At 45.1% G+C, this 24,052-nt stretch overlaps 1 protein-coding gene across 2 annotated transcripts in view; it reads left to right on the top strand.

Annotated features, from left to right (window-relative positions):
- The window catches only part of LOC106612840 (VPS53 subunit of GARP complex), a 34,358-nt gene that overhangs the window by 4,635 nt on the left and 5,671 nt on the right, over window positions 1-24,052 (top strand). The window contains exons 3-20 of one of the 2 annotated variants that reach the window (XM_014214413.2): window positions 265-314; window positions 396-462; window positions 6,745-6,831; window positions 7,528-7,643; window positions 8,077-8,196; window positions 11,803-11,881; window positions 12,023-12,166; window positions 13,529-13,671; window positions 14,057-14,198; window positions 15,760-15,855; window positions 16,091-16,185; window positions 17,223-17,465; window positions 18,405-18,552; window positions 18,688-18,770; window positions 18,943-19,021; window positions 19,123-19,271; window positions 19,420-19,489; window positions 19,631-19,768. In XM_014214413.2, coding sequence (XP_014069888.1) covers window positions 265-314; window positions 396-462; window positions 6,745-6,831; window positions 7,528-7,643; window positions 8,077-8,196; window positions 11,803-11,881; window positions 12,023-12,166; window positions 13,529-13,671; window positions 14,057-14,198; window positions 15,760-15,855; window positions 16,091-16,185; window positions 17,223-17,465; window positions 18,405-18,552; window positions 18,688-18,770; window positions 18,943-19,021; window positions 19,123-19,271; window positions 19,420-19,489; window positions 19,631-19,768 — 2,049 coding nt within the window. The remainder of the gene's footprint in view (window positions 1-264; window positions 315-395; window positions 463-6,744; window positions 6,832-7,527; window positions 7,644-8,076; window positions 8,197-11,802; window positions 11,882-12,022; window positions 12,167-13,528; window positions 13,672-14,056; window positions 14,199-15,759; window positions 15,856-16,090; window positions 16,186-17,222; window positions 17,466-18,404; window positions 18,553-18,687; window positions 18,771-18,942; window positions 19,022-19,122; window positions 19,272-19,419; window positions 19,490-19,630; window positions 19,769-24,052) is intronic. The other variant, XM_014214414.2, reaches the window with a different exon arrangement.

Raw genomic sequence — 24,052 nt, 5'->3', positions numbered from 1 at the left:
TTTGTCGCATGCTCACCATCATCTTTCAAAAAATGAAATTCATTAAACATTTTGAAATGTATATGGCCTAGCAAAACAAAATTCTGATTGACTTAGTCAAAAGTAATAATCATTTAGACTTACCCAGTAGGTGGCGCTGCCTGCATACCTTTGTAACATTAGAAAAGGATCCTTCATCATCCAAATCAGTCCATGCAACTTGGTTTTATGTGGGGGAGTAGATTTTGGTCAATTCATAATCATGATACCCCTGTTTCCTCACAGTCACTGGCAAATATAGATGATGTGGTCAACAAGATCCGTCTGAAGATTCGGTGAGTGACCTCATTGTGTTGTTGAAGTTTTTTTAAAGATGAGTTTGACATAATATTATTGATTTTGTGTGTGTGTTTCAGGCGTCTGGATGACAACATCAGGACGGTGGTGAGAGGCCAGACCAACGTGGGCCAGGATGGCAGACAGGTGAGTGAGAGGACCGTCTGGGATTACTCTTCAGTGTGTTGTTATTGGTTAATTTTCCTAGAAACTGCCCCTGACTGTGAGTAAATACCTTCGTTGTTATTAATGAGCTAATTAAGGACTAAGCTGTGTGCATGTGTAAGCTCATTTTTGGAAGGGGGGGGTAATGTGTGTGTGTGTAGCAGGCAGTGTTTTGTTATGCTTGGCTTTAAGCACTGGGCTCAGTGACAGCATGCTTTGACACAACCTGTCTCTCTCAGGTCAGGGCGTGACACTATAAGAACATCCAATAGTCAAAGGTATATGAAATACAAATCATATAGAGAGAAATAGTCCTAGAATTCCTATAATAACTACAACCTTAAACTTCTTACCTGGGAATATTGAAGACTCATGTTAAAAGGAACCACCAGCTTTCATATGTTCTCATGTTCTGAGCAAGGAACTTAAACGTTAGCTTTTTTACATGGCACATATTGCACTTTTACTTTCTTCTCTTGCTTTGTTTTTGCATTATTTAAACCAAATTGAACATGTTTCATTATTTATTTGAGGCTAAATTGATAGTATTTATGTATTATATTAAGTTAAAATAAGTGTTCATTCAGTATTGTTGTAATTGTCATTGTTACAAATAAATACATGTAAAAAAATCATCGCCTTTTGGCCCGCCAATAATCAGTATCGGTATCGGCGTTGAAAAATCATAATCGGTCGACCTCTACTATACAAACACATCACCCCTCCAACAGACTGGTTGAGATTATGTTTTGCAACCTTTTCCCCAGGATTAGTCCTCCTAACCCAGACAAATATGTTGGTGCTCCTTTTTCTGTTTCTCTGTCCTCACTAATACCATGGAAAAGGACAGGATGAGTCAGAACCATCTCATTCCCTACTGTTAGAACTACTGCTGTCTTAAAGGAAAAGATTACCATTCATTATTCAGGGTTACATTTGGACCTGTGGTTTGGTGTCCTGCCATTTCTCCTCTGAGAAGGTCAGGAAAAACCCTTGATTTAACGCAGACCCTCGCTCTGTCAGGGAACTGTGGTTTTGAGTCGTGACACCTGATGGGAGAGCTGTTTCTGTGTGTGTGTTGCATGTGTTGCGTGTTTCTGGGATGGTGGTCCCGTCCTTCTCTGTTTCCACTGGATTATCAGAAGTGTTCTGGACAGAATCCACTAACCCATGAGGTTGGTAGGCACGGCAAGCATGACACTGTACTGTACCGTTGGGTTTCTGGTCTTGTGGGCTCGTAGCTGAGGCCCACTGAACCATCCACATCTCCCAAAGAGCTGAGGGGAAATTCTGCAGACAGAAATGTGGAGAGTTGTTCATTGCAGCCAGAGATGGAGACTGAGAGAAGAGGAGAGCTGGATTTGATTTAGCTTGCGAGTGTGTCCGACGGTGCCAAATCCACCTACTTAATTGAGCGCTCCTAATGACAAAGAAAGGGAACAGAAAAAGAACTGAAGTGGAGAAGGACTGTTAAGATTTCCCTTGTATTTAGTCTGTAGGGGTGGCAGACTGGTAGTGATCAGCACGGTGGGGATGGAGGTGTCTGCTTCAGACGTCCAATCCCCAGGCAAGGGGTTGATGGAATCAGAATGCCAGGGATATTGGGTGTATGTATGTTGGTGTAGGTGCATATCAGTCTTAGAACTAGGAGGGGACTCTTTGATGTTGTTGATTGATGGAATGAATTACATGCACACACACACATTCCATTCAGTCTCCTTTTCCTTCTCTAAGCAGTTCTGACTGGTTTGTTGTTGTTCGCCAGCTCTTCTACGAAGCAGCTGTCAAAAGCAGCTACAAGTGGTTTGTCTGTCCAGCCTATCGTCATGGTAACATGGACCAGAAGGCCAAACATGTCTCACTCTGGTTCACTGCAGTTTAAACTGCCTGAATCCCAAGTCAACTCTAGTTGTTTTATTCCTCGCCATTCTCTTTAGTCTTCACAATCTCAGAGTGAACAATTTACAAGTGATTTATAACTTGCTCTCAGACATATTGTTGTTCTCCTGATTATGATACTTTGCAGCCATAACTAAAAGCGGAAGTTATTTCTGCCCTGAGGAAATTGATGAATTGTTCTCAACAAGCGTATTGTGGGTGCATGGAGTCAGTATGGGAGAGTGAGTGGCGGAGGCTCGGTTTTGGGGGAGGGTGGGGCGTTATGGGAGTGGGGAAAGGGAGATGCCTAGTCAGTTGTCCAACTGAATGTATTCAACTGAAATATGTCTTCCGCATTTAACCCAACCCCTCTGAAATCAGAGAGGTGCGGGGGGCTGCCTTAATCGACTTTTTTTAAATCTTCTATTTAACTAGGAAAGTCAGTTAAGAACAAATTCTTATTTACAATGACGGCCTATCCCAGCCAAAACCTGACGACGCTGGGCCAATTGTGCGCCACCCAATCATGGCCGGATGTGATGCAGCCTCGATTCTAACCAGGGACAGCAGTGACGCCTCTTGCACTTAGATGCAGTGCCTTAGACCACTGCGCCACTCGGGAGCCCCATCCTGAGTGGTGCTCAGGGACATCCACGTCTTCGCCGCCCAGGGAACAGCGAGTTAAACTGCCTTGCTCAGGCAGGGGCAGAACAACAGATTTTTACCTTGTCAGCTCTGGGATTCAATCCAGCAACCTTCTGGTTACTGGCCCAACGCTCTAGTCACTAGGCTAGAGAGGCTCATTCACAAACCAAACATTTGTTATCAATTACACGTAGCCTAGCCATTCATGCCAGAAAACGTTAACAGCATTGAGCTTGCATAGCTCAGTCACCATAGCCATTATTCAGCTATGCACCAAACTTTTCCCATGTGCAGCTTGATGTCCCCACATGGTCAGGTCAGCTGTGGGGCTTTATGGTCGTCAACGAGGCAGCGGGTGGGGATCCGGCCGGCCGGCATGTGGATAGGTTATGGCTATTGTGTGTGTGTGTGTCCATGCAGATTTCTTACGTGTGTGTGTGTGTGCGTGCGTGTGTGTTGCAGATGTGTTACTGTAGCCCCTAGCATCTGGATGTACTTATTAGGAACACTGAGACGGAATGGGAACCTCCTTGAGAAGCAAACATAACATAAATATTTAATCTAAACTCAGGAAGGGAAGTTTACTGCTTCAAGTTGGGTTCTCTGCTCTTTCATCTGCTGTGTATCCCTTCCTGTCTTTTCTTTGTGTCTCGGTTTTTCATACAATATACTTTATTGTCCACTTACATGGAGATTCATTTTTGTGACCTCAGTATACAAAAAACACAATATATTACATGCAGTACGGGAAACTCTGTTACTCTCTTCCTCTCTCTCTTGCTTTCTCATTCTCTTTGATGTTGATGTGTTGCTATAGCCTTTAACCCAGTTAAAGGATATGTTCATATTGTTTTGGGGGAAATGTGATGGTTACCATGTAATTTGGACACACAAGTGACCCACCCAACCACAGAAATAGATTGACTAGAATGGACATACCCATACAAACCAATGCTCATTCTATTTCTATGGACCAAGCATCCAGCTGTTTATACGGGATTCTCTATAGCTTTGCCCTCTCCTGTAATAAACCAGAACATATTTATGTCCTTGTTATCATGGAGTACTTAGTTCAGACAATTGGCCTCGCCTGTTTGCTTTCTAAACACGTGTGTGATTGTTCAGCTTGGTACATATGAAGAATGCCTTGTATGCTGTTTATTGCATGGTCAATATGTCTTCATTCACTATTTCAGGGGGACTGAGTGGCACTGCGGTCTAAGGCACTGCATTGCAGTGCAAGAGGCATCACTACAGACCCGGGTTCGATCCTGGGCTGTATCACAACCGGCTGTTATCGGGAGTCCCATAGGGCGGTACACAATTAGCCCAGCGTCGTCCGAGTTTGGGGAGGGTTTGGCCAGGGCACGCCGTCATTGTAAATAAGAATTTGTTCTTAACTCACTAAGCTCAATAAATAAATAATAAATGTACAACCTAGGCTTACCCCATAAACTACAGGGTCTGTGGATAGGAGGGATGCATGACTTGTCATCCACATCTCTTCATATCTGTCAGTGGAAGAAACCCCCCTCTAACCGCCCCCTGCCTTCCCCTCCTCCAAAAATCCCCAAATAGAGTCCATATGTGTGGCAGACAGTGCTCTATTTCTCCCGTCTGGGTTGGAACGGGATGGATGTGGGCGTAGTAAAGATAGCGATCTCAGCCAGGCAGAAGTGTGCTGGGCTGTGGTCTCCCCACTCCTTTCCCAATGCTCAGACGCTTTGGCGATTAGGCTAAATGTAGGAAATGAACGTTCGGAGGAGAGATGCCAGACAGGCTGGCTCACTGAGCAGCTTCTCCAGTCTAATTCTTTATCAAGGTCTTCAGACTATGGGCTCTACTTGGTGTGTGTGTGTGTGTGTGTGTGTGTGTGTGTGTGTGTGTGTGTGTGTGTGTGTGTGTGTGTGTGTGTGTGTGTGTGTGTGTGTGTGTGTGTGTGTGTGTGTGTGTGTGTGTGTGTGTGTGTGTGTGTGTGTGTGGGTATTGGTTGTTTGATTGTGCCTCAGGTTGTTATGAATGAGGGGCTTTGGAATTAGTATTCTGATGGGTTCTTAAGGTGGTTAGAGGTAGTTTGTGTCTAGGGGCCTGTTTGAATCAAAATAACATCCTTCCTCCCTCCCTGAGGTAATCACAGATCTGAGAGGGTTGGATTGGTGGAAGCGGTTACGGTTGAGACCTTCCTTTCACTTATTTAATCAGGTATAGATCAGTCAATGGTAAGCTCAAGGAAGTAAGGCGGAAAGGAGGCATTTTGTAAAGTATTCATAGTATGTTGATGGTCCTGGCCAGTGGCAACCCTCAACAGGTCATGACCGACCCAAGGTTCTCAGCTTCCTGCCCCTGACTTTCCTCGCTTATTCCTGGTAACAGATGGACTACATGGTTACTATTAGAGCCTGCCCTCCATGCCTGCTGGTTTAACTGAAAGGTCTACCTGTGTGTGTGTGTCCACACCCAGGGAGTCTGCCTGTGACTTTGTGTCTGGCTCTGTGACCCTGTCATCATGATAGGCCTCTAAACAGAATAGATGCTGCTTCCTGCAGAGCCAAAAAGGAATCCACCGCTGTCAACAACGCAGATTGTGTGTTTGCATTTGCCCCGTCCGTCCACTTGCGTTTTTGAAGAGCCTTGTAAAAGTGGTACATTCCTTGGGCAGCTGGTGCTGGCTGTTAGGATTCCATCTGTGGGAGGAGAGGAGAGTCGTCGTCCGTCCCCCCCCCCCCCCCCACACACAGACACCCCACGCTGGACCAGTGTTGGGACCAGCTACCCCCAATTACCCTGGCATTGGATGGCAGTGCCAAAGCCCACCTCAGACCATCAAAGCCCAGCTGTGTGGCCTAAAAGGGAAACATAGCAATTAGTTTACTTCTCTGTGAAAGAAGCACCACTCTGTTCTCCTCCACTCTGATTGTTTCAAGAATTTGTGGCCAAACACTAGTCACTAGGCCTACATTTTGAGAGGGTTGGAGATTCATCTTTTGATCAGAGTTGCACTTTATTTTACATTTTGCTTGACACCTCTCTCTATAAGCGATGTTATAATGCATGTCATGAGCAGGTCCACTAGCTATTCCATTAGTCAGTCAGTCTATAACATGGGTTGTTGGGGTTCAAATACATGGATATTGGGTTGGGAATGAGTAGTTGGACATCTCTCTCTGTGCATTGGTTGGCAGTAGAGAGAGACCGCTCTTCTTACCGACTGGGATGTGAGAGCAAACTGTGGGAGAGGTTTCTCATCCCCACGCCGTTCCTTCTGGTTTCTTATCACGCCATTTTGTTTGGTTTTCCATCCCCCTGACGAGGCGCCTATAAATACGACCTGAAGAGGAGAATAGCATGACTCCAGAATGTCCCTGGGTTTTCCTACTAAACAAGATATAGTGATTGGTTTGATTAGCCTGTAATCTCCAAACCCAGAGCCAAATTCTTGTGTGAACAATTGCTTCTGGCCTGCTGTAAGGAGAGACTAAATAGCCTGGTCCCAGGTCTATTTTGCTGTCTTGCTAACTCCTATGGCCATTGTCACGCCAAACAAACAGATCTGGTACCAGGCTAGAAGATGATAAAGAAGTTGAAAAGAATCCCTCTTTGCCTTAATGCTAGATGTCAGCTTCATCCCACTGTGTCTGAAGAGATGTCTGCCAGAAAGTAAACTTCTTTAGAGAGTGCTGGTACCTAAATGACATCTTTCAAACCTGTCTCTCTCTTTTTCTTTCTTTCTCTCTCTCCCAGGCACTGGCAGAGGCCCAGGTAGCCATCGGCCAGCTCTTTGGCAAAATCATCGACATTAAGGACAAGGCTGAGAAATCTGAGCAAATGGTGAGCAAACAAACACACAGCCAGACTCCCTCACAGGAGCCATCTTGTCTACCCTGTCTAAAGCTTCAGGGTGCCCGTTTGTTTGTTTGTGTGTGTGTGTGTGTGTGTGTGTGTGTGTGTGTGTGTGTGTGACTGAGGGTGCCCCCTGGGGACTCTGACATCCTCTAGGGACATACACTGTAGTGTTGTTATGAGTGGAGGTAATTCTCCTGCTGTGTGTGGGTTGGACCTAAAATTCCCCACAAGGACAGTAAAACAAGGAAAATTCTCCCTCGTGGGGACATTTCCCACATCCCCAGGAGGACAAAGGCTATTTTAAGTTTAGTGGTTAGGTTTAGGGCTAGGGTTTACAATTAGGATTAGGCTTTACAGGTTAGGATTTTTAATTGAAATGTATTTTAGGTCCCCAGAAGGATAGAAGAACATTATGTGGGGGGTCGCAGGAAGGACGCTGGATTGGGTGGGTAAACAGGGAGAGGGGAACCCCTCCCTCAATGGGTATGTTGTAGCAATTATGTCTCAACTCAAACAGGTATGTCTTACTCTTCCATCTCCCTTCCACACTCTCTCTTGCTCTCACCCTCACCTACCCCCTCTTTCTCACCCCTCGTCTCTCTCTCTCATTCGTCTCCTCTCTCACCCCTTCAATCTCCTTTCTCTTTTTCCTCTCTCCACCCCTCCACCTCCCTCTCTCAGGTCAAAGAGATAACGCGGGACATCAAACAGCTGGACCATGCTAAGCGTCACCTGACCACCTCCATCACCACCCTCAACCACCTGCACATGCTGGCCGGGGGCGTGGACTCTCTAGAGTGGGTACTCACAGTGCCACCTATGGGCATGGAGGAGAGGGCCAACTGTTTGAAAAGCACCCATCTAGAAGTTACACAGGGATGAATCCTAAGTTAAATATTTGTGGGCAACTCAGACTTTCTTGTAATACATGCCTTGTTGTCAATGGAAGATTTGTGTGAAAATGTGCATCTCGAGTTAGGAGTTTGCACATAGAAAGGAATACTAAAGATCATTGGAAACCATTGTGCACGGTTACTGCCTCAAGCCAAGGTGCTGGGTCTGTCTTAGTTTGGCACAAGTACCATTGACTACATGTTGAAGTGGCTGCTTGAGAAATTGTTCTCAGTTAGCCTACCTGGTTAAATAAAGGTGAAATAAATCAAATAAAAATGTGTAGCCACTAGACAGGATTCTAAGCTAGATCTGCAGGTGATATGTTGTGTGTCCCAGGGCCATGACGAGGAAGAGGCAGTATGGCGAGGTGGCTAACCTGCTACAGGGGGTGGTCAACGTGCTGGAACACTTCCACAAATACATGGGCATCCCTCAGATCAGACAGCTCTCAGAGAGGTAACCACACACGCCATGCTCAAACACATTCCCTTTCTGAACTGACCATAACACTGTACCAGTAATACTGTAGGGAAACACTCAGTATTTCAAACAAACACAGCTCAATCTTGCAAACCAACCACTGCATGCATGCATCATACTGTATTTCCCAGTCACCTCAATTTTCCTGTCATTATTGTTCATTCCTAACGCCACTGTTTTTTTATTATTGGTGCTATCCCTAACTGTAGTGTTATTTTATTTAAACAGGGACTCACATTGAGATTAAAAATATATTTTACAAGAGAGCCCTGTACACATTACAATAAAAATCGAATATTTAAACTACATACACATATACAGTCGTGGCCAAAAGTTTTGAGAATTACACAAATATTAATTTTCACAAAGTCTGCTGCCTCAGTGTCTTTAGATATTTTTGTCAGATGTAACTTTGGAATACTGAAGTATAATTACAAGCATTTCATAAGTGTCAAAGGCTTTTATTGACAATTACATGAAGTTGATGCAAAGAGTCAATATTTGCAGTGTTGACCCTTCTTTTTCAAGACCTCTGCAATCTGTCCTGGCATGCTGTCAATTAACTTCTGGGCCACATCCTGACTGATGGCAGCCAATTCTTGCATAACCAATGCTTGGAGTTTGTCAGAAGTTGTGGGTTTTTGTTTGTCCACCCGCATCTTGAGGATTGACCACAAGTTCTCAATGGGATTAAGGTCTGGGGAGTTTCCTGGCCATGGACCCAAAATATCGACGTTTTGTTCCCCGAGCCACTTAGTTATCACTTTTGCCTTATGGCAAGTTGCTCCATCATGCTGGAAAAGGCATTGTTCGTCACCAAACTGTTCCTGGATGGTTGGGAGAAGTTGCTCTCGGAGGATGTGTTGGTACCATTCTTTATTCATGGCTGTGTTCTTAGGCAAAATTATGAGTGAGCCCACTCCCTTGGCTGAGAAGCAACCCCACACATGAATGGTCTCGGGATGCTTTACTGTTGGCATGACACAGGACTGATGGTAGCGCTCACCTTGTCTTCTCCGGACAAGCTTTTCTCCGGATGCCCCAAACAATCGGAAAAGGGATTCATCAGAGAAAATGACTTTACCCCAGTCCTCAGCGGTCCCAATCCCTGTACCTTTTGCAGAATATCAGTCTGTCCCTGATGTTTTTCCTGCAGAGAAGTGGCTTCTTTGCTGCCCTTCTTAACACTAGGCCATCCTCCAAAAGTCTTCGCCTCACTGTGCGTGCAGATGCACTCACACCTGCCTGCTGCCATTTCTGAGCAAGCTCTGTACTGGTGGTGCCTCGATCCCGCAGCTGAATCAACTTTAGGAGACGGTCCTGGCGCTTGCTGGACTTTCTTGGGCGCCCTGAAGCCTTCTTCACAACAATTGAACCTCTCTCCTTGAAATTCTTGATGATCTGATAAATGGTTGATTTAGGTGCAATCTTACTGGCAGCAATATCCTTGGCTGTGAAGCCCTTTTTGTGCAAAGCAATGATTACGGCATGTGTTTCCTTGCAGGTAACCATGGTTGACAGAGGAAGAACAATGATTCCAAGCTCCACCCTCCTTTTGAAGCTTCCAGTCTGTTATTCAAACTCAATCAGCATGACAGAGTGATCTCCAGCCTTGTCCTCGTTAACACTCACACCTGTGTTAACGAGAGAATCACTGACATGATGTCAGCTGGTCCTTTTGTGGCAGGGCTGAAATGGAGTGGAAATGTTTTTGGGGGATTCAGTTCATTTGCATGGGAAAGAGGGACTTTGCAATTAATTGCAATTCATCTGATCACTCTTCATAACATTCTGGAGTATATACAAATTTCCATCATACAAACTGAGGCAGCAGACTTTGACACAAATATTAATTTTCACATTCTTAAATTTTGGCCACAACTGTATGTGTATAAAACAATATAATTCAGCACAATAAACAAAAATAAACATTTAATAAAAGCAATCACATTCAACTACATAGAGGTCCTCAATCAATAATTTAGACTGCAGCCAGGCCAAGCCTGTAGATCCCAGAGGTATTCTGTTGTGCTCATCTGAATCAGATCCTGTTTAATATTTACTGAGGAGAGGAGGCTGCAGGCTGCTGAAATACACAGGAAGGAATGTACTGAATAGGAACTCCTTTATGCAGACATTGTTTCCGCTGAGGGCTCGGGCTTTCCTCCTGCTTAGTGTGTTTGAGAGAGTGTGTGTGCGTGCCAGATAGGAAAATTGTGTTTGAGAGAGCAAGAGTGTTTCTTTGTGTGTGTGATTGAAAAGTAGGTCTTTTGTTCTCCCTCTTCTTTCCCCTTTACAGGAACCGTTGTGGGGTGTGTTAAGCACTAGTCCAGACCCCATACCAGAGTACGGTCTGTGTTCAGCCCTCAACCCAGCTAGTCCCTGTGTCTCTCTGGCCGGGGGAGCTAGCTAGGCGAGCTGCTCTGTTTGCCTTGGAGTGGATGATAAAAACATGAATTTAGGAGAGCAAGGAAGTGTGTGTGTGTGTGTGGGAGGGAGGGGTCATTTTAATGTTTTTTTTTCTTCCATAAACTTTTATGTTTATCCAGACTTGTGTCTGTGTGTCCAATATCATTCAAAGCCACCCACACACTCTCTGACCACCACTGCTTTGTTATCTGGAAAAGGGTAAATGGGAGAAAAAAATTAAGTCTTCAGAAGAAATTGATAAACATATGGAGGGATGACCAGACAGAAGGACAGCTGTAGCGTGGGTCTGACTGATTGTCAGGGGCATCTGCAGGGCAATGCCTGCCCTGTGGCATGGCATCCATCTTGTTTATTCTGGAAGGTTCTTCTTGTTGCTCTAGGATTGGACTCAAAATGCCCTACCAAATTCACTCATCACATTAGGCCAGTGGTTCTAGTTCTCACCATGGGTATGTGCCGCCTGTGTATCCTCTCCTCTTAAGCCAGTGGTTCTGGTTCCCACCATGGAACTATGTTCTGTACTGTGTGACCCAATAAACACTTCTGGAATTTCTCTGACCCAATGAGTCTACAAAACCATTGGCCCAAGTCATGCCAGTTTTGCCACGGCCTAAAACAAGTTAGTCACGACTTACAGTGGGGGGGAAAAGTATTTGATCCCCTGCTAATTTTGTACGTTTGCCCACTTACAAAGAAATGATCAGTCTATCATTTTAATGGTAGGTTTATATGAACAGTGAGAGACAGAATAACAACAAAAAAATCCAGAAAAACGCATATCAGAAATGTTATAAAATGATTTGCATTTTAATGAGGGAAATAAGTATTTGACCCCCTCTCAATCAGAAATTTTTTTGGGCTCCCAGGTGTCTTTTATACAGGTAATGAGCTGAGATCAGGAGCACACTCTTAAAGGGAGTGCTCCTAACCGCAGTTTATTACCTGTATAAAAGTGGGGGGGAAAATCAGCAGGGGATCAAATACTTTTTTCCCTCACTGTACCAGTGGGTCCCTCTCAACCTAGCTACCATTTGGGAAACTGTTGCATTATGAAAATATCTACAGTTATGCTACACCAGCTCTATACCCAGTTCCAGCTTTCACGATGGCAATGTTTTCTCAATGTTTCTCCACTGTTTGTGTCATCCACAGGGTGAAAGCGGCCCAAAGCGAGCTGGGGACTCAGATCCTGGCAGACTTCGAAGAGGCCTTCCCCGCTCAGGGGTCAAAGGTGAATATTTTTGTGCTATGAATGCCTTGTGTGTTATCATATGTGCTTCATTAAACAATTGTTTGTGTGTATATGTATGACTATACATTATATAATGTATTTAATGTATATTATAATTGTGTGTGTACTCTATATCCCCAGAGAGCAGGGGGACCCAGTAACGTTCTGAGGGATGCCTGTCTGGTGGCCAACGTCTTGGACCCTCGCATCAAACAGGAGATCATCAAGAAGTTCATCAGACAGCACCTCTCTGAGTACATGGTGCTCTTCCAGGAGAACCAGGATGTGAGTTTCAGTTTATTGTACTGCTAAGCATTAAAGTGGAACTGACAGCGTTTTAGCAACATAATATTATTCAAATCTGTTCATAAACACCCCCAGGAAGAATACAATTGTCTGACAAGCAAGCATTTAGATATGGCCATTTTCCCGTTTTTCATAAATTCATAGAATGTTTGGGAATGACATCTAGTAAGGCATTTCTGAAAATGTCACCATGCGTTTGGACAATTAATAGACACTGCAGTAAATAATACCTAATAAAAACATCTGTCTTGTCCATGACCGGAGTCTATGCATAGCCAATCAGAGCTACAGTAGGCCTATGTGTTAACAAGCCATTTGCCACACGGGCCTGCCATCATTCACTTTGAACTGGACTGTGTTTACAGGGTGTAGTAACAGCACAGCTTTAGATCATTCACCAAAAGCCACAAAATACACCTGAATGGATTTCTGCAAATATGTAACCACCACGGGAGTCCTCTTACATTAGGGAACTACAGTCCTATTGATAAAACAACCATGAAAAGGTAGGCTCTGTCAATTGCCTATGCACATCAACAAGATCAATAACTAACGCTAGCCAGAGGGAGATGAGCTAAAATCTAATGAGGGAACATTAACCCTTTCAAACATTTTAGCTAATTGGCCGTCAAAATTGCACTGATAAGCGATGGGTAATACATCGTTCTGCAGCTTGCCTGCCAATGCATGCTTTTTCCAACTCACGTTTTGACAACTGATTGGGAACTGTATTGGTCTGAAAACTTTCCGAATGCACTGTCGATGACTCAACTGTTGACTTATTTATAGGACCACGGGCCTTGTTTGACACGTGCCCTAGCCTATCATTACAGTCATTCGTTTTTGTTCAAAATATTGTCATTGAAACGGTGTGTCCCGAATGGGTGGTGGCAGCAAACCATATACCAGCTCAGCTGTGATGCACAACCTGATAGCAATATGTTTTTGGACTACCAAGAAATGTATTGTTGAATTATATTAATCATGCATTGAACTGCATCCATCTATTCTGCCAACACTGCCTCACTGTACATCAGATTATATTTTACTCAAAATTCCATATCTTTAAAACCTCTTATAAAGTTGGTTTTGAAGCATGAATTTGATATTTTTCCAGTCCATTTTGGGCCCACTACACGAGGCATTTTGGGTAGGTACAAATGGGGTTAAGCGACTACTATGTATTTTTTTTTTTTTTTACATCCCAGGATTTCTTCCTTTGTAGATCATGTGAATCATAATTGAGATGTACATTGACTGATCTTTAATAATGCTAGTGTTGTGACAGTGTGTCTGTGGACCCTCCACCTGAAAGTGTGTTTGTCCACTGACCTGACTCAGGTAGCTTGGCTGGATAAGATCGACCGGCGCTACGCCTGGATTAAGCGTCAGCTGGTGGACTATGAGGAGAAGTACGGACGCATGTTTCCTGAAGAGTGGTGTATGACCGAACGCATCGCTGTGGAGTTCTGCCACATCACCAGGTGCACACACACACACACACACACCCTGTGCTGGAAACTGTTGAGACAGCCAGTGCCTCACTGTCAACCTATTCTATCAACTGTTGTAATAGTTGTGCTCTATCATCCCCTAATAAAATGTATGAGCTGGAGCACAGAGAATTATTCTGTGTGGAGGTGCTGACTAACGGCAAATAAACTGTAAGCTACTGTATACAAATAAATAGAGTTGAACACTCTCTATACCTAGAGAGTTTTACCCAATAAATGACTGGGAGATTCAGTAGACAGTTGATTTAGTCTTTGTTAGCCTACATGAGCACTGACCTGCTATCACAATCATTCATGCTGCAATGTGACGTGTTGATGACCCTATGTGTCTGTGTTTTTTTTCTGTGTCATCCAGGACAGAGCTGGCCAAAGTAATGCGGACGCGGGCCAAAGAGATTGAGGTCAAGCTGCTTCTGTTTGCCATTCAGAGGACCACCAACTTTGAGGGGCTGCTCGCCAAGCGCTTCTCTGGATGCACCCTCACCGACGGGCCCGGGGTTAGACAGACACACACATACACAGTGCATTCGGAAAGTTTTCATACCCTTTGACTTTTTCAAAATGTTGTTACGTTACAACCTTATTCCATAATGGATTAAATCGTTTTTTCCTTCATCAAACTACACACAATACCCAAAATGACAAAGTAAATACAGTTTTCTTTCAAAAAAATTGCACATTTAGAAAAAATATCACATTTTACATAAGTATTCAGACCCTTTACTCAGTACTTTGTTGAAGCACATTTGGCAGCGATTACAGCCTTGAGTCTTCTTTGGTATGACGCTACAAGTTTGACACACCTGTATTTGGGGAGTTTCTCCAATTATTCTCTGCAGATCCTCTCAAGCTCTGTCAGGTTGGATGGGGAGCGTCGCTGCACAGCTATTTTCAGGTCTCTCCAGAGATGTTTGATCGGGTTCAAGTCCGGGCTCTAGCTGGGCCACTCGAGGACATTCAGAGACTTGTCCTGAAGCCAATCCTGCGTTGCCTTGGCTGTGTGCTTAGAGTCGTTGTCCTGTTGGAAGGTGAACCTTCTCCCCAGTTTTCATCAAGGATCTCTCTGTACTTTACTCTGTTCATCTTTCCCTCGATCCTGACTAGACTCCCAGTCCCTGCCGCTGAAAAACATCCCCACAGCATGATGCTGCCACCACCATGCTTTAACGTAGGGATGGTGCCAGGTTTCCTCCAGACGTGAAGCTTGCCATTCAGGCCAAAGAGTTCAATCTTGGTTTCATCAGACCAGAGAATCTTGTTTCTCATGGTTTGAGAGTCCTTTAAGGTGCCTTCTGGCAAACTCCAAGCGGGCTGTCGTGCTTTTTACTGAGGAGTGGCTTCCATCTGGCCACTCTACCATAAAGGCCTGATTGGTGGAGTGCTGCAGAGATGGTTGTCCTTCTTGAAGGTCCTCCCATTTCCACAGAGGAACTCTGGAGCTCTGTCAGAGTGACCATCGGGTTCTTGGTCACTTCCCTGACCAAGGCCCTTCTCCCCCGATTGCTCAGTTTGGCCAGGCGGCCAGCTCTAGGAAGAGTCTTGGTGGTTCCAAACTTGACACAATCCTGTCTCGGTGCTCTACGGACATTTCATTCGACCTCATGGCTTGGTTTTTGCTCTGACATGCACTGTCAACTGTGGGACCTTATATAGACAGGTGTATGCCTTTCCAAATCATGTCCAATCAATTGAATTTACCACAGGTAGACTCCAATCAAGTTGTAGAAACATCTCAAGGATGATCATTTGAAACAGGATACACCTGAGCTGAATTTCAAGTGTCATAGCAAATGGTCTGAATACTTATGTAAATAAGGTATTTCTGTTTTTTTATTTGCAAAAATTTCTAAACCTGTTTTCACTTTGTTATTATGTGGTATTGTGTTTAGATTGATGAGGAAAATGTTTTATTTAATCAATTTTAGAATAAGGCTGTAGCATAACAAAATGCAAAGTAAAGGGGTCTGAATACTTTCCGAATGCACTGTATACACACACACACACACACACACACACACACCATTGGGCCATCATTGTTGACTGTAGTGTTGTTTTCAGGTGAAGAAGCCTGAGCCACCACTGGAGTCCACCAACCCTTTCCTGGAGGACGAGGTTGGAGATGATGGTTCAGAGATGGAGGAGGATCTGGATAGGGTAAGACATGTTTGAGATGACCCTTTGACCCGGTCTGAACTTCGACCTTGATAGGCATTGGCTGATCACCTGAGGTTATTTCCTGTGTCATGGTGACTCATGATGGGAATATCTCTTGGAGGATCTCGATAGGACCTTTTTAAGGGATGACTTTGGAAGAATATACTCATCCTCAAAGAGAGAAATCATGAGTATTAACTACATCCTATATTGTTGACCATTTTCCGCTCCCCAGCCCAAGAAGCACAAGGCTCCTGACAACCCCTTCCATGGCATCATTTCCAAGTGCTTTGAGCCTCACCTCTATGTCTACATCGAGTCTCAGGACAAGTGAGTTGTGTGCGCGCACTTGGAGATATGGCACAGGTTTCCTTTCTACCTCATCAGCCCCCCCCCCTTTCACTCTCTTTCATTCCCTGTTTCTTTCTGTCTCTCTGTTGAGGCAGAAATGGTTCCTATTAGCTGCATGACCACAGACGTTGAGAAAGATGGATTGAAAAGTGCTGCTGCAGCAGTTCGTTCTTCTCTCTTTATTCCTTCTCCGCTTTTTCTCTCCCACTCTTTCTCCTCTTTGTTTCTCACTATTTCCTCTCCCTCCCTCCCTCCCGCCCTCCCTCCACCACAGACGTGGGGTCTCTCCAGAAACATGGCACTGTTTTGGGGCTTGTCTGTCTCGTGGCGGCCCCTAGTATTGGATATCTGGGATGTTTAGTGCTGACTGGGCCTTACATGATCTGGCTATGGTTTCCTGTCACAACAGACAGGGCCAGACAATTCTACAACAGAGATTTCCAAAGCAGCTTGTTTCAATGGATACAACAGGAGAGTGAATAGTGACCTGATTGTTCATACAAAGTAGATTTTGTTTTCTGTCCTTGGCTTCATTTTACATGAACAGTGGATGGGCAGGGGGTAAAGTACTAGACATTAACAGCCATGTAGGCATTGAAATCAAAGGACAGTGAAGACAGCTGCAATAGAGGGAGAATCTCCTACCCTGTCTGTCTCTTCCATTTTATCATCACTGATGTGTGGGAGGTTGGCATTTGTCATGAATCTTGCTCTGGAAGCAGCTCTGCACAGTGGTTGCTAGCTGGCACAGCCACAAAGCCATAAATATCTGATTTTAAACCTAACCACAGTGCTAACCCTCATGCCAAACCTTCAGTTAAGACCAAAAAGCTCATTTTTGTTTTCAGAAATGTTTACGATAAAGCCAATTTTGACTTTGCAGCTGGGCCATCTAGTGTAAATCGCTATCGCTCAGTTCTGCCTCCATAGCAAGATTCATGGCAATAAACGTCAACCTGCGTGTGTGTGCTGGTATCTGGGGGTCATCACTGAGCTGTGTGTGTTATTATTCTCAGGAACCTGGGGGAGATGATTGACCGTTTTGTGTCAGACTTCCGGGCGCAGGGCCCCCCCAGGGTGGGCACGGAGGACGGTGGAGCGGTGCTGCCCAGCTGTGCTGACCTGTTTGTCTACTATAAGAAGTGCATGGTGCAGTGCTCCCAGCTCAGCACAGGGGAACCTATGATTGCCCTCACCACCATCTTCCAGAAGTACCTCAGAGAGTATGCCTGGAAGATACTGTCTGGAAACCTGCCCAAGTAACTTACTACAGCCTATATAATGATATGATGATCAGATGTATTTGTGATGATGTAGGTCTAGTGATTATTTAGTAAGTGCTTTTTATTCATGCTGCTCACATACTGTGTTGGGCCCTAGAACCAGGATGGCACGTTGCAGTACTTCCCAGTACGGGTTCCGGAAGGACACAGTGTACTCTGGTTTTCAACCATTTTCTGGATGGTTTCTGGCTTTGTTAGGAAAATATTCTGACACAGGTGGCACTATGACAACCAGTATAAACTGTGGCCTACTAGGTGCTGGACTGGGACAAATGCTTCTGTCAAAGCAAGATTCAAATTCTTATGGATGATATATGGTGTCATCTGCTTCAATTCCCTTTTTGATGAAGGAATCTGCCAAAGTTTGTTAATTCAGAAGAGTGATCCATCATTCTGATGGGTTTGTTTGATAATTTTATGTGTTTAGTCGTCTGTGTTTGCATGTCATGTGGTGCTGGAGGTGTTGACATCACGGTGAGGCCTAATACTTCATGAGCGTAAACATCTTTGGCTCGATGGCCACATAAGCCCTATTATTTACTGTGGTTGGTACACACACACACACAGATGTCTTGTGTGGCGTAGTGTATGTATTGTCTTGTGGAGTTTTAATGTTGGCCCTTCTGGGGGTTGGAGCTGTGTTTTCCCAGAAGTTTCGGCTGTGGCGTTTATTAATGAGAGGGAGGTGGTTTAGCCATGGTAACACTGTCTGTGTCCTCAGTTATCCAAAACTTGCTTTGAATAATAACCTATAACTAGGTCCCGGAGTTTCTCCTTGTCAGTTCACACTAGGTCCCAGAGTTTTCTCTTTAGAGCTCATGTGTACAGACTTCTGTCTTTTTAATTCATGAGAAAAGGAAGCTAGTTAAAACTATTGAGATGCTTTGCCTCTCTCGGTCTCTCTCTGTCCTCCAGGACTAGCAGTAACAGTGGAGGACTGACCATCAAGAGTCTACTGCAGGAGAAGGAGGGTTCGGAGGCTGCTAAGTTCAATGTAGAGGAGCTGTGTCTCATCTGTAGCATCCTCAGTACTGCAGAGTACTGTCTGGCCACCACACAGCAGGTTAGAACATCACTCACTCACTCACTCACTCACTCACTCACTCACTCACTCACTCACTCACTCACTCACTCACTCACTCACTCACTCACTCACTCACTCGGGTCTAGACTTAATGTTAAACCTATTCTGTGTCAGTTGGAGGAGAAGCTGAAGGAGAAGGTTGATAAGACCCTGGTGGAGAGAATCAACCTGACTGGAGAGATGGACACCTTCAGCAAGTACGCACCAAATCCTAACCTTCACTATAGGGGCAACTTCTGCCAACTCAAAATGAACAACAGTTTAGGAGGTAAAGGGGAGTAATTGGATGTGAAGTCCATGACTGTAATCTCTCTCTCTCTGTCTCTCTCTGTCTCTCTCTGTGTCTCTCTCTCTGTCTCTGTCGATCAGTGTGATTTCCAACAGTATCCAGTTGCTTGTTCAGGACCTGGACGCTGCCTGTGACCCTGCTCTCACTGCCATGAGCAAGGTGGGACACCCACTGCATTCCTCCCTCCCTCCCTCTTCTCCTCATGCTGTCATATTATATTTTCACTTTCAACCATTCTCTCTTGGTCTCCCTCCCTCTAGATGCCATGGCAGAGTGTGGAGCATGTAGGTGACCAAAGTCCCTACGTGACATCAGTCATCATGCACATCAAACAGAACGTCCCCATCATCAGAGAGAACCTGGCCTCCACACGAAAATACTTCACCCAGTTCTGCATCAAGTTCACCAAGTGAGTTACTACCCTCTTCACTGTTCGTCAATGTGTGTGACGGAGACTTGGTACTCCTATTGACAAGACAATTGATTTCGAGATTTTAGAAGAAATTCTCAGTGTTCAGAAATGAAAACTGAATTGATATTCTTTTTTTCCCCCTCAGCTCTTTTATTCCTAAATTCATCAACCACTTGTTCAGGTGTAAGCCTATCAGCATGGTGGGGGCTGAACAGGTAAACATACTTACCCTTTTATTTCATTAGCCTTTATCGTAGTAGAATTACGCTTACGGTCTTTGTCCGTTTGCTCCTGTAGCTGATAATTCAGCTAGTTTTATTGGTAACTTTATTTTTTTATTCTGCTTTGTTCTTCAGCTCCTCCTGGACACCCACTCCCTGAAGACGGTGTTGTTGGATCTGCCCTCTATAGGGTCTCAGGTGGTCCGCAAGGCCCCAGCCAGCTACACCAAGATAGTCGTGAAGGGGATGACCCGCGCTGAGATGATCCTCAAGGTGAGCCCTGTGACGCTAAAGCGTAATTCAGAGTCCACAGACGCCGAGCCGTGATAGTCCGGCATTCCATTGTGACACAGACATGACCACTACCCACAGGGGATGCACAGCCCGACTGCACACCTCCCCAAAATCCCCAACCAACGCAGCTCCGCATACAAATCCTCTATTCATTTGAATGTGTTAAGTTGGAGAAATTGCATAAGCCGCACTGAGAATTCGAGAAGTATGAAAGGCAACAGTCCAATATTCTAGAACACTGCCGTGTGTACACCTACATATTTTGGACTTTGATAGGCACTTCACACAACTATGCAACAATGTTACACTGCAACAATGTTACACTACAACCATGTTACACTACAACCACGCTACAATGTTACACTACAACCATGCTACAATGTTACACTACAACCATGCTACAATGTTTATCTTCGACCATGCTACACCGTTTCTGTACAACCACACAACAAAGTTTCACGACAGCCACTTCTACCTAATCCTACCACTTAATTGACCCTAAAACCTAACCTTAACCCACGCCTCAAGGGTAATCCTAACCATTAACCTCTACCCTTTAAATACACTGGCTTGGCTAAACATGATTATAACCACTGTTCATTCCTGTGTTTTGGCATTAAACAATAGGTAACAATAAGACTAAATACTGGCTTTTGTCTAAGTGTGTGCTGCCGAGCCAAGTATGAACATTGTCTGATTTGACCAGATTATCAACTTATGTTTTATTTTAATTGAATAACTGCTTGTCTACAGGTTAATTATTTCTCTTTAACCCCACTAAGGAAAGGGTTTTATGACCAAGTTCCCATTAAGTAGCTGAGGAATAGGACCTGAGCTGTGCCCCTGGGTTTTAATGAGAGAGACCGGAGAGGAAGGCAGGCTTTAAACACACATGGAAGTACACAAACGCACGCTCATGCACAGTGTGTCAACCTGCTGGAGCCAAGAGAGGTGTGAGTGGTTAGGGAATGCAGGCATCCACGCGTATACTCACGCAAGCAAACACACACACTTTCAGGAATGCGCACATACGTCAGACATATGTATCCTTGGCTTGTCTCTTCTACAGAGTAAACACAGTTTGTGATTGGTTGACCTTGCCCCAGGGTTGGCCAATAGAATGCAGAAAGACAATGGCACGCACCGGTCTTCTCAAACAAAACCCACCCTTCCCTAGAGCCTATCCCCCTCACCCTACCCTAGTCCAGTTACCCTGCCCCCAAGGCTTGTGACCCGATCCCAGAGGAAAGTTCCCTCACCCCCTTGTCTCCCTCACACACACACGAAGGAAGGCAGCCTTGATGTCTGTCTAATGGGCTTAATGGTCTGTTTTACTGGTCAGCCTGGGACCTGCTCTAATGGCCAGGCTGAGAACTGCTCTAATGGTCAGCCTTGGACCTGCTCTAATCATGCTCTCATTATTGCCGCCTGTTATAGACCCCCCTCAGCTCCCAGCTGCGCCCTGGACACCATATGTGAATTGATTGCCCCCCCCATCTATCTTAAGAGCTTGTACTGTTAGGTGACCTAAACTGGGATATGCTTAACACCCCGGCCGTCATACAATCTAAGCTAGATGCCCTCAATCTCACACAAATTATCAAGGAACCCACCAGGTACAACCCTAAATCTGTAAACATGGGCACCCTCATAGATATTTTCCTGACCAACTTGCCCTCCAAATACACCGCTGCTGTTTTCAATCAGGATCTCAGCGATCACTCCCTCATTGCCTGCATCCGTTATTGGTTTGCGGTCCAACGACCACCCCTCATCACTGTCAAACGTTCCCTTAAACACTTCTGCGACCTGGCCTGGGTATCCTGGAATGATATTGACCTCATTCCGTCAGTAGAGGATGCCTGGTTGTTCTTTAAAAGTAATTTCCTCACCATCTTAAATAAGCATGCCCCTTTCAAAAAATGTAGAACTAAGAACAGATATAGCCCTTGGTTCACTCCAGACCTGACTGCCCTCAACCAGCACAAAAACATTCTGTGGCGTACTGCATTAGCATCGAATAGTCCCCGCGATATGCAACTTTTCAGGGAAGTCAGGAACCAATACACACAGTCAGATAGGAAAGCAAAGGCTAGCTTTTTCAACAGAAATTTGTATGCTGCAGCTCTAACTCCAAAAAGTTCTGGGACACTGTAAAGTCCATGGAGAATAAGAGCACCTCCTCCCAGCTGCCCACTGCACTGAGGCTAGGAAACACTGTCACCACCAATTAAATCCACGATAATCGAGAATTTCAATAAATATTTCTCTACGACTGGCCATGCTTTCCTCCTGGCTACCCCAAACCCCGGCCACCAGCTCAGCACCCCCCACAGTTACTTGCCCAAGCCTCCCCAGCTTCTCCTTCACCCAAATCCTGATAGCAGATGTTCTGAAAGAGCTGCAAAACCTGGACCCGTACAAATCAGCTGGGCTAGACCCTAGTACTAGTCTGTTAAACCTCTCTTTCATATCGTCCAAGATTCCTAAAGATTGGAAAGCTGCCGCGGTCAACCCCCACTTCAAAGGGGGTGACACTCTAGACCCAAACTGTTACAGACCTATATCCATCCCTTCTTTGGCCATTGTGTTAACAAACCTCCAAATGAGCTTCAATGCCATACAACTCTCCTTCCGTGGCCTCCAACTGCTCTTAAACGCTAGTAAAACTAAATGCATGCTCTTCAACCAATCGCTGCCCGCACCCGCCCGCCCGACTAGCATCACTACTCTGGACGGTTCTGACTTAGAATATGTGGACAACTACAAATACCTAGGTGTCTGGCTAGACTGTAAACTCTCCTTCCAGACTCATATTAAGCATCTCCAATTCAAAATTAAATCTACAATCGGCTTCCTATTTCGCAACAAAGACTCCTTCACTCATGCTGTCAAACATACCCTCGTAAAGCCGACTATCATACCGATCCTTGACTTCGGCGACGTCATTTACAAAATAGCCTCCAACACTACTCGGCAAACTGGATGCAGTCTATCACAGTGCCATCCGTTTTGGCACCAAAGCCCCATATACCACCCACCACTGCGACCTGTATGCTCTCGTCGGCTGGCCCTCGCTACATATTCGTCGCCAGACCCACTGGCTCCAGGTCATCTATAAGTCTTTGCTAAGTAAAGCGCCGCCTTATCTTATCTTACCACTGCACTGAGGATAGGAAACTCTGTCACCTCCGATAAATCCACTATAATTGAGAATTTCAATAAGCATTTTTCTACAGCTGGCCATGCTTTCCACCTGGCTACCCCTACCGCGGTCAACAGCACTGCACCCCCCACAGCTACTCGCCCAAGCCTTCCCCATTTCTCCTTCTCCCAAATCCAGTCAGCTGATGTTCTGAAAGAGCTGCAAAATCTGGACCCCTACAAATCAGCCGGGCTAGACAATCTGAACCCTTTCTAAAATTACCTGCCGAAATTGTTGCAACCCCTATTACTAGCCTGTTCAACCTCTCTTTCGTGTCGTCTGAGATTCCAAAAGATTGGAAAGCAGCTGCTGTCATCCCCCTCTTCAAAGGAGGGGACACTCTTGACCCAAACTGCTACAGACCTATATCTATCCTACCCTGCCTTTCTAAGGTCTTCGAAAGCCAAGTCAACAAACAGATTACCGACCATTTCGAATCCCACCGCACCTTCTCCGCTATGCAGTCTGGTTTCAGAGCTGGTCATGGGTGCACCTCAGCCACGCTCAAGGTCCTAAACGATATCGTAACCGCCATCGATAAGAAACAATACTGTGCTGCCGTATTCATTGACCTGGCCAAGGCTTTCGACTCTGTCAATCACCACATCCTCATCGGCAGACTCGATAGCCTTGGTTTCTCGAGGCAAATGATTGCCTCGCCTGGTTCACCAACTACTTCTCTGATAGAGTTCAATGTGTCAAATCAGATGGCCTGTTGTCCGGGCCTCTGGTAGTCTCTATGGGGGTGCCACAGGGTTCAATACTTGGGCCAACTCTTTTCTCTGTATACATCAATGATGTCGCTCTTGCTGCTGGTGAGTCTCTGATCCACTTCTACGCAGATGACACCATTCTGTATACTTCTGGCCCTTCTTTGGACACTGTGTTAACAACCCTCCAGACGAGCTTCAATGCCATACAACTCTCCTTCCGTGGCCTCCAACTGCTCTTAAATACTAGTAAAACTAAATGCATGCTCTTCAACCGATCGCTGCCCGTACCTGCCCGCCCGTCCAGCATCACTACTCTGGAAGGTTCTTACTTAGAATATGTGGACA

Source organism: Salmo salar, chromosome ssa09 (assembly GCF_905237065.1).
Source record: "Salmo salar chromosome ssa09, Ssal_v3.1, whole genome shotgun sequence".
In the NCBI taxonomy this organism is placed as follows: domain Eukaryota; kingdom Metazoa; phylum Chordata; class Actinopteri; order Salmoniformes; family Salmonidae; genus Salmo; species Salmo salar.
The sequence above is the reverse complement of the archived record's forward strand: the minus strand, read 5'-3'. Positions and strand labels throughout refer to the sequence as shown.